Raw genomic sequence first — 10,135 nt, 5'->3', positions numbered from 1 at the left:
AACTCCATTGAACGGAAGCTTTATTATATAAAATGGGCTTGATTATCCCATGGCTTGCATCATCTCGAGGCGCTTACTTAATTTTTTTTAAATACATGCATGTGTGGCTCCCGAGTAACTCCATTGAACCTGTACAGATACTTTCAGCGAACAACAAGTTTATTGGGGTGAGGGTCAAATAGGTTTCTTTACACATCTCAACTTTGGAAGGAAGCAGCTGAGTAGTTTCTCTCCCCATCTTTACACATCTCACCTTTCAAGAGAAGATACCGCAACAAAGCATCCCCTGACCCATATAAATGGTACCACCCCGTTCATATCAGCCAACAGTCAGGGGCTTTGAGTTTAAGATCCAGAATTTGGAAGCAAAAATGAGTGAGCCGGTTAAGGTGATGAGCACTTTCTGCAGCATATACGGCCACCGTCCGGAGGTGGCCCTGAGGCTCAAGGGAATACCTTACGAGCTGCTCCTGGAAGACATGCCCAACAACAAGAGCGAGCTGCTGCTCACGCACAACCCTGTCCACAAACTGGTCCCCGTGCTCCTTCATGGCGACAGATCCATCTGCGAGTCGCTCATCATCATAGAGTACATCGACGAGGCCTTCAAGGGGCCACCATTGCTGCCAGCCGACCCCTACGAGAGGGCCTCGGCCCGTTTCTGGGCGCAGTTCATCGACCAAAAGGTACCATCTCTTCTCTTGTGAGTTGTGAACTTTTAAGCACGTTTCTGTCCTGAACACTGTACCGTAGTTTGCTAGGCCGTTCTGGATGTCGATATGTATGGCGGATGGTGACAAAGAGGAGGAGGAGTTCTTGAAGGAGGCCAAGGCGAATCTGCTGCTTCTCGAGGGGCAGCTTAAGGGGAAGAGGTTCTTTGGAGGCGACTCGATTGGCCTCGTGGACATAGCTGCTAGTGGGTTAGCTCGCTGGCTCGGAGCCTTCGAAGAGATCTCCGGGGTTAATCTACTCACAGATGAACAGTTCCCTGCTCTGTGCCGCTGGGCGAAAGAATATGCCAGCGATGAGCGTGCTAAGGAGTGCCTGCCGAACATGGCTGAACTGGTCGCCAAGTTCACTGCAGTGAAGAAGAAGTTTCTAGCAATGGCAGAGGTTCAGAAGTGATCCCGTGTTATCAGTGCGAGGATATCATGGTTATGACATAAATCAATCGTATGGACATGTTTCCTGGGAAAAGGAACAAGCTACTTAAGTGTACTATACTATGGTGTGTAATTCCCATTTGGTTGTAACTTGTCTTGCTTTCTCAGATCCAGAAATCGGTAGACACATGGCGGATTGTATTTCTTTTCCAATGCAGGGTGCAGCACCATTACGAGCAATCAATATTTCTTGTTAATTATGATGGTATTCGTATCTTCAGAGAGGGTCTGGAATTATTTGTCCTAATTTTGATGATGACAACGCGCAGAGCAGGGCAGGGATCTAAAATTGCCTTCCTACACCCACCATCCATAGCTCTGTACCACTGACCAGCTTCGTTGGGTTCTGGATAAATCTATTCTTAATCCGTGCCTGCCCAAGGCAAATTAATAAATTAGACCAATAATGCAGATCTCAGGGACAGCACACTGCATCTGTGACCAACTAGCTTAATTTTTGGTTTCGATGAGTAGGAGTTGAAGAATAATGTGATTCAGTTTTACAAGAATGATTATCTTAGTTCTGGTTGAAACTGAATATCTGTCCTGTCATTTGTAAAAACATTACCTACATGCAATGCCTACATGTGAAGCTTAAGAATTTGAAACGCGCATCCATATATATAGGGCCTAATGTGTTTTTCGATATTGCCTTTGACTATTGATACGATTAATAATATAGGAGATGCATAATGTGAAAATATCATTGAAAGCTCCTTTCTTGTACGAATTTGATGGTATGCTTTATGTAACTTGCATGTCATATATTATTGCTCTAACATGTGTTCAAAGTTTGCATCGATAAATGCATTATGCCCTATATATATGGACTAGCACAAATGTCCGTACGTTGCAACAGGAGAAAACACCGATTCCAATGAACCACGGTTGCTGAGTCAACAAACTGTGTCATGGGTCAACAATCGCTGACGAGAAAAAAAAGATGGATCGTTTGAGGATATCGTAACTTGAGCTCAGGACATGGGGTATAATTCTGAGTAAATTGATCCACCTGAACAATGTTAACTTAAGATTATCAGTTCATTCTGAAATTAAAGTAGAACATGAAAAAATAGCAATATCAGTGAATCTGAAGTAATAGCCACAGCAATTTAATCAACCTAGAATAAGTGCAGCTGCAGCAAGCAAATTAATCCAGATGGATATTAGCTACAAAATTTCCCAACCTGCGCATTGCAGTGAGAAAAGTATATCACATGCAATGCACCTAGACAAATAACTGACGCCCTCTATTTGAACTATCATACTAAATCTCAGTACGCAATCTTCCTAGAATAGGTAGATCAAAAGGAAAAAAAATGAGTTCCACAGAGAACTTCAATATCCTTTGGTAAACACAAGGAACCTACACACTTAGTTGAGAAAAACTGATGCATATGTGCGTTGCTACAAGTTATTATCCGGGTCAAGATTGTAGAATTCGAAAAACAAAACTCATGTCCTCAGGTGCCATCTCCTTTAGATGTGCACTGCTCTCAAGTAGAAGGCCCGTGATTGGATAGAAAGAAATGAGTTAATAGAACAGTCAGAACACCTTAATTCACAGGCATGCCTGAGATATATCTCACAGTGCCTACAAAGTAATGCTATGATGCTTGCTTATTTTTCCTCGAAATCTTGGACGGAAGGCCATTACCAACAGAACTGCTAACTTATCAACGGATAATTCTAAATGCACAGATGATTACGGAAGGTTTACGGGTCTCTCTACACTAATTATCTTTGGCTCCCCTGATTTTCAAGGAGGGTGGGGCCCGTCAACCTCTATAATCTCCAATCAAACACTGCCAGCTAGCACCATTCTGTAAAGTATGTAAAATCTGTCCATCATTCTAGCATTGATCCTTACCAACAACCAGGATTACAAAAAATAGATACGAGCCTAGCCGAGGAATTGTAATAAGTGAGGCAGCTACAAGCTCAACTATTACTACTTGGCCCCCGGGCGTCGAAAAAGAGCATCTCTAGCCGTTGGCCCCCAGGGCATCGAAAAAGAGCCGCCTGGGGGCGAACCGGCGCTAGATTGGCCCCCGGTGGCGATCTAGCTCCCAGCCACGCCCCCAGGCGCCGCCCCCTAAGTCGCGGCAAATTCAAACTTGGTTATTCCCGCTCACAAAAAATTGCCACAAGTCCGGCGATCTGCGGCCCAGTTCGGCGATCAGATTAAAAGTTCGGCGTAGAAAAAAGAAAAGACGTGTGGGCAACGTATCAAACGGCGGCGGCGTCCTCTTGTGTCAGCGGAGTCGGCGTGCGTGGGCTTGGTGGTGTCGGAGCTGCTTCTGTGCTGGGCGGCATCGGCGCTGCTTCTGTGCTGCTGGGCGTCGTGGAGGCATCATCTCTCGGGCTTGGCGGCGTGGGCGTGGGAGTTGGCTGCGCCGTCGATGGCAGCAGGTTCAGAATGAGGCCGCGCTCCGCCAAGTACCACGCCTTGAGTTGCTCGTCGTTTCTCTGGAGCATGTCCGCCCCGGCCATCAAGAAAGTCAGGTCGGTGTTCCTCTTCTTCGCGGCGATGTTAGTCCGGAGTAGGTCGAGCTTGACGGCGTTGTTCGTCATCAACGCCGACCACCGCGCCTCTGTCTTCTCTTCACGCAGGGCGGCCCGGCCCTGCGCATTGGCAAGGCAATGCTCAATGGAATCCCGCACTCGTGCGGTTACCAAGTCGGCGTGTTTCCCCTTCTTGCCCCCTTTGTTGCCTTCGGGGCGCCCGTCGCCCGCGCCCGGCATTGGTGCGTCCGGCTTGTAGGTCTCCTTGGCCTTGGCGAGGGTGCGCCGGATATCCGCCCACTTCTCACACTTCTCGATCCGCTCAAAAACGTGGAGGTACTTGAATTCTTTGTCGCTGCTATCTTGGTGAAACATGGTGAACATCCGCACCAGCTACGCCGAGGAACAACCAGTCAGCGGCGCGCACCCGGCAAAAAGAAAAGGAAGAGGCTGCCGTGCCATACCTGATCCTCGATGCTGGCGCCGCTCTCCGGGCGAGCCGCGATCTCCTCGACGATCCCATGTCATTTGTTGTATGCCGATTGGATGAGTCCTCAATGGTTCGCCATTGCCTTCGCACCACGCTGCATGTACACGCCTTTTAAGTAGGGCTCAAGCTCATCGAACTCGACCTTGATGTGGTCCCAATACGTGTCAATGCTCTGGTTCGTGTCGGTGATCGGGTCGATGCAGATGACTTTCCATGCTTCGGCGAGGCACTCGTCCTCCTTGGACGCCCACTTGAAGCGCGGCTCGCCGGTCCTGGCCGCCCCCTTCTTCCATTTCCTCGCCCGAGCAAGCGCCGACTCCTCCTCCTCCTCCTCCTTCGGCTCTGGCTCCTCCTCGCCGTAGTCGAGCTTTCCGTCCATGTCACCGTTGAGGTCCATTCTGTCGTCTTGGGTAGTGAACCCGGGGGACGCGGCGACGGCGGCCTAGCCGGCCGTGGTGATGTCGTCCATGTCGGTTTTGGTCACGTCGGTGTCGCCGAGATGCGACGTGGAGGCTTGGGAGAAGGGCAGCGTGCCACGGAGGAGAGGGGGCGTCGCGGAGGATGCGTAGGCCGGCGGTGAGTAGGTGTACGGAGGGTACTGCACGCCGGCGAAGGCGGGCGAGGGCGTTCGCTGGGCCGAATGACCATGAGGAAGGTGATGTTGGGGTTGAACCCGCCGTGCGCGTCACCGTCGGCGTAGCCCGGCGACGGCGTGCAGCCCAGGGTCGTGGCGATGACGAGAAGCCGGCCGGAGAACCGACGCTTTGCTGGCTCCAGGACGCACGCGTACGGGGCGTGGCTGCCGGGTGCGAGGATATCATGGTTATGACATGCATAAATCAATCCCATGGACATGTTAATGATCATGGTTTCCTGGGAAAAGGAACAAGCTACTTAAGTGTTGTGCCGGGTTTCTACGGAGTACTACTACTGTGTAGTTCCCATTTGGTTGTAACTTGTCTTGCTTTCTCAGATGCAGAAATCGGTAGAGACATGGCGGATTGTTTTTCTTTTCCAAATGCAGGGTGCAGCCACCATTACGAGCAATTGATATTTCTTGTTAATTTTCATGGTATACGTTCGTCAGAGAGGGTCTGGAATGATTTTGTGCTAATTTTGATGATGACAACGGGCAGAGCCGGGCAGGGATCTAAAAATGCCTTCCTGCACCCACCACCATCCATAGCTCTGTACCACTGACCAGCTTCGTTGGGTTCTGGATAAATCTATTCTTACCGTGCCTGCTTGTTCAAAAAAAAAAAACCGTGCCTGCCCAATGTAAATTAATAACCTAGACCTAGATGGCAGATCTCAAGGACAGCACACTGCATCTGTCACCAACTATCTTAATTTTTGGTTTCGATGAGTGGGAGTTGAAGGATAATGTGATTCAGTTTTACTGGAATGATTATCTTAGTTCTGGTTGGAAACTGAATATCTGTCCTGTCATTTGTAAAAATATTACCTGCTTGCAATGCCTACATGTGAAGCTTAAGAATTTGAAACACGCATCCATATATATATGGCCTAATGTGTTTTTTTCTTTGACTATTGATAAGCTTAATAATATATGAGATGCACAATGTGAAATGAAACTTATATCATTGCAAGCTCCTTTCTTGTACAAATTTGACAGTATGCTTTATGTAACTTGCATGTCATATATTATTGCTTTAACATGTGTTCAAAGTTTGCCTCAAAAAACGCATTAGGCTATATATATATGGATAAAGGGAGTAATCAGTTCTGAAGATTCACCAAACACCATAGGTTATGTCCAATGGAAACACGAGCAAGCTTTTATGACGTGCCATAATTGTTTGTAACCATGACCAGAGGGTCATGAGACAGACAAATTTGTTTATATAATGCACACATAAAACTGTGGGCTAGATAACCCGCATACTAAACAATCAAAAATGAAAGAACGTCTACCAAGGCTGCCCTGAACTACTAGTACTACATGCTTTTTCCTTGAACTTGTTCTATTGCTTGCTTTGAGCCATAACTAAAGGCCAATACTGGGCGCTGGCGCACCGGCCGAAAGTTTCGGCCGGTCAAGCCCCAGTTGTTCGATTCGCGTAATAATAACCGTCCAGATAGCATCTTTTCCCTTACGCGTGGGTCAAAGTCCACTAGTAGAAAACAGGGCTTTGGTCCAGGCCGGGTCAGCCCATTAGTCCCGGTTCAGTCTAGAACCGGGACCAATGTGGGCATTGGTCCCGGTTCATGAGCCCAGGGGGCCGGCCGGGCCACGTGGGCCATTGGTCCCGGTTCATCTGGACCTTTTGGTCCCGGTTGGTGGGATGAACCGGGACCAATGGGCTGAGCTCCTGGCCCACCACCATTGGTCCCGGTTGGTGGCTTGAACCGGGACCAAAGCCTCCCCTTTAGTCCCGTCTCATGTCACCAACTGCGACCAATGAGGTGCCTATATATACCCCTCACTCGCGAGCAGAGCACCCCAGTGCTCTGTTTTTCTCTGGCCGAGGGGGAGAGGGCTTGGTGGTGCTCTAGCTCACCTCCTATGCACACAAGGTGTTTGACGGAATGCCCGAGCCACACTACTTAAGCTTTCTCTTCTCCAAGCTCGGCCTCCAAGCTCCATTTTCCATAATATTTGTCTAGGTTTAGCGGTCCGTCACGCCCCGTCCCCGTCTTCACCGCCGTCGATCACCCGCGCCGAGCTCATCGCCGGCACCTCCGTGGTGAGCCTCTTGTTCTTATCTTCTTTCTGAAAGGAAAAATATTCTTACTTGTATGTTTACATAGATACTTGTATTATTTTCTTACTTTTATTATTGCATCTTATATAGTGCGATGGTTTTGGTATCCGCCCCCGTCGGCCCTCGTCCTGTCTATGATTCGGATGTGGTATATATATTATCTTTATAACTATTGGTTCATTTATTGTTTATGAAAATTATGCCGACCAACGTGACATAGATTTTATTTATGTAGGATGTATGTGAATCGGAAATGCCAACCGACCGTATTGTCGAGAGGTTAAATTTAGTTGAAGAAGAAAACAATTTGTTGAAGGAAAAAATTAAAAAAATTGAGGAGGAGAAGATGATATTGGATTTGCATGTTGCGGATGTCGTCGATGATCACAAGATCAAGATGGATGCAATGCGCTTGAAGATTAGAAAGATTAGAAAATATGCCATTCATACCGAGGCTTGGTATCATTATGCCGTTGGATCAATTGTTACCTTGGTTGCGATTATGATCGCATTTGTTTTCGCATTGAAATGTTTTACATAGTTTCAATGTATGGTTTAATTAATTAGATGCTCTGGAGAGCTATATGTTGTTAGATGAGAACTATGTATGCATGGTTTTAATGTGATGATGAACTTCTATTAATTTGGACACTTAATTATATATAATGCACGCAGATGAACTGGCAATGGATGTACGGTGACAGACACACCCGCGAGTACATTAAGGGCATGCATGAGTTTCTCGATGCGGCTGAGGCAAACAGGCAGAATAGTTTTATGTGTTGTCCATGCACTGAGTGTGGGAATACGAGGTCTTACTCTAACCGGAAAATCCTTCACTCCCACCTGCTTTACAAGGGTTTCATGCCACACTATAATGTTTGGACGAGGCACGAAGAAATAGGGGTTATGATGGAAGACGGCGGAGAAGAAGAGTACGATGACAACTATGTGCCCCCTGAATACGGTGATGCTGCAACGGGGGGAGCTGGTGAAGATCAAGAGGAACCAGACGATGTGCCCAATGATGCTGCAACCGGTGAAGCTGCTGAAGATCAAGAGGAACCAGACGATGTGCCCGATGATGATGATCTCCGCCGGGTCATTGTCGATGCAAGGACGCAATGCGAAAGTCAAAAGGAGAAGCTAAAGTTTGATTGCATGTTAGAGGATCACAAAAAAGGGTTATACCCCAATTGCGAAGATGGAAACACAAAGCTCGGTACCGTACTGGAATTGCTGCACTGGAAGGCAGAGAATGTTGTGGCTGACAAAGGATTTGAGAAGCTATTGAAGAAGAAGCTTCCAAAGGATAACGAATTGCTCGACAGTACATACGCAGCAAAGAAGGTCGTATCCCCTCTAGGTGGAGAAGATACATGCATGCCCTAATGACTGCATCCTCTAACGCGGTGCATACAAGGATCTGAACCCATGCCCGGTATGTGGTGCATTGCGGTATAAGATCAGACGAGATGACACTGGTGATGTTGACGGCGAGCCCCCCAGGAAGAGGGTTCCCCGTTAAACATTTTCAAAATCCTCAAAAACCTAATAGAAAAAAGTTACGGGGCTTTTAAGATCTAGAGTGGAAAAAATCGAAAAAAATTCAAATAGTGGGCAAACTGTGGTCAAACAATGGTCAAACTAATTATTCTAGAATATTAGTGTTATTAAATAATTATTTTAGTTATTTCAATTTTGGTCAAATCTGCTCAAACTTTGGTCAAACTGTGGTCAAACAATGGTCAAACTAATTATTCAAGAAATATTAGTGTTACTAAATAATTATTGTTTTTTAAAACAATAGTTTCAAACTCAAACAGTGAAATGTGTCACTTCATGCTCAAGCAAAATTCCTGAAGGTTAATAGGATTGACATCTTACTATTGTCAGGAAAACAACAAGTGCAGACTTGGAAACGAAGGAGAATAGAACCCGAAAGTTAAGCGTGCTCGGGCTGGAGTAGTGAGAGGGATGGGTGACCGTTCGGGAAGTTAGATGATTTGGAATGATGAGGCGTGATTAGAGGATAAATTGAGAAGTGACGAGGGGTGGTGATTACAGACTAGTGGTTAAAATAATTCAGAAGTTTGAAAATAAAAAAATTCAAAAAAAAATTTCAAAAAAATTTTCAAAAAAAATCATAAAACGTGGCCGCGCCCTTTAGTCCCGGTTCTGGATTGAACCGGGACTAAAGGGTCAGGGCATTAGTACCGACACTTCAGTCCCGGTTCAGGAACCGGGACTAAAGGCCCTTACGAACCGGGACTATAGGCCCTTTTTCTACCAGTGTTTCGGGGTTTATCAGTAACGTGCCGGGACCACCGGGAGGGTCCCGGGGGTCCACCAAGTGGGGCCACATGCTCCGGAGGCTTGCATGGGCCAAGGGTGGTGAGGGACCAGCCCCTAAGTGGGCTGGTGCGCCTCCCACAAGGCCCAAGGCGCAGCAAAGGAGGAGAGAGGGGAAACCCTAGGCTTAGATGGGCCTAAGGCCCATCCTAGGGGGCGCCCCCTCTCTCCCCCTCTTGGCCGCCTCCCCTTTCCCATCTAGGGCTGCCGCCCCCCTAGCGGTGGGAACCCTAGAGGGGGCGCACCCTCCTCCCTCTCCCCTATATATAGTGAGGCCTGGGGCTGCCCATAAAGGGTGATCTGATCTCTGCCTGTTGGTGCAGCCCTCCCTCTCTTTCTCCTCATATCTCGCGGTGCTTGGCGAAGCCCTGCAGGATTGCCACGCTCCTCCATCACCACCACGTCGTTGTGCTGCTGCTGGATGGAGTCTTCCTCGACCTCTCCCTCTCTCCTTGCTGGATCAAGGCATGGGAGACGTCACCGGGCTGTACGTGTGTTGAACGCGGAGGTGCCGTCAGTTCTGCACTTGGTCATCGGTGATTTGGATCATGACGAGTACGACTCCATCAACCCCGTTCACTTGAACGCTTCCTCTTAGAGATCTACAAGGGTATGTAGATGCACTCTCCTTCCCTTCGTTGCTAGTCTCTCCATAGATAGATTTTGGTGACACGTAGGAAAATTTGGAATTATTGCTACGTTCCCCAACAGTGGCATCATGAGCTAGGTCTATGCGTAGTTTCTATGCACGAGTAGAACACAAAGTAGTTGTGGGCGTTGATTTTGTTCAATATGCTTGCCGTTACTAGTCCAATCTTGATTCGGTGGCATTGTGGGATGAAGTGGCCCGGACCGACCTTACACGTACTCTTACGTGAGACTGGTTCCACCGACTGACA

The 10,135-nt window shown here is 47.7% G+C and overlaps 1 protein-coding gene across 1 annotated transcript; it reads left to right on the top strand.

The window, feature by feature from the left end:
• Positions 1-343: 343 nt before the first annotated feature.
• LOC119273576 (probable glutathione S-transferase) lies at positions 344-1,363 on the top strand. Its single transcript, XM_037554691.1, has 2 exons — positions 344-686; positions 754-1,363. Exons 1-2 carry the CDS (start codon positions 372-374, stop codon positions 1,123-1,125), a joined length of 687 nt encoding a protein of 228 aa, XP_037410588.1. The 5' UTR covers positions 344-371; the 3' UTR covers positions 1,126-1,363.
• The last annotated feature ends 8,772 nt before the right edge of the window (positions 1,364-10,135 follow it).

Source organism: Triticum dicoccoides, chromosome 3A (assembly GCF_002162155.2).
Source record: "Triticum dicoccoides isolate Atlit2015 ecotype Zavitan chromosome 3A, WEW_v2.0, whole genome shotgun sequence".
Classification (NCBI taxonomy): Eukaryota; Viridiplantae; Streptophyta; class Magnoliopsida; order Poales; family Poaceae; genus Triticum; species Triticum dicoccoides.
This window is presented reverse-complemented; position numbering and strand designations above follow the sequence as displayed.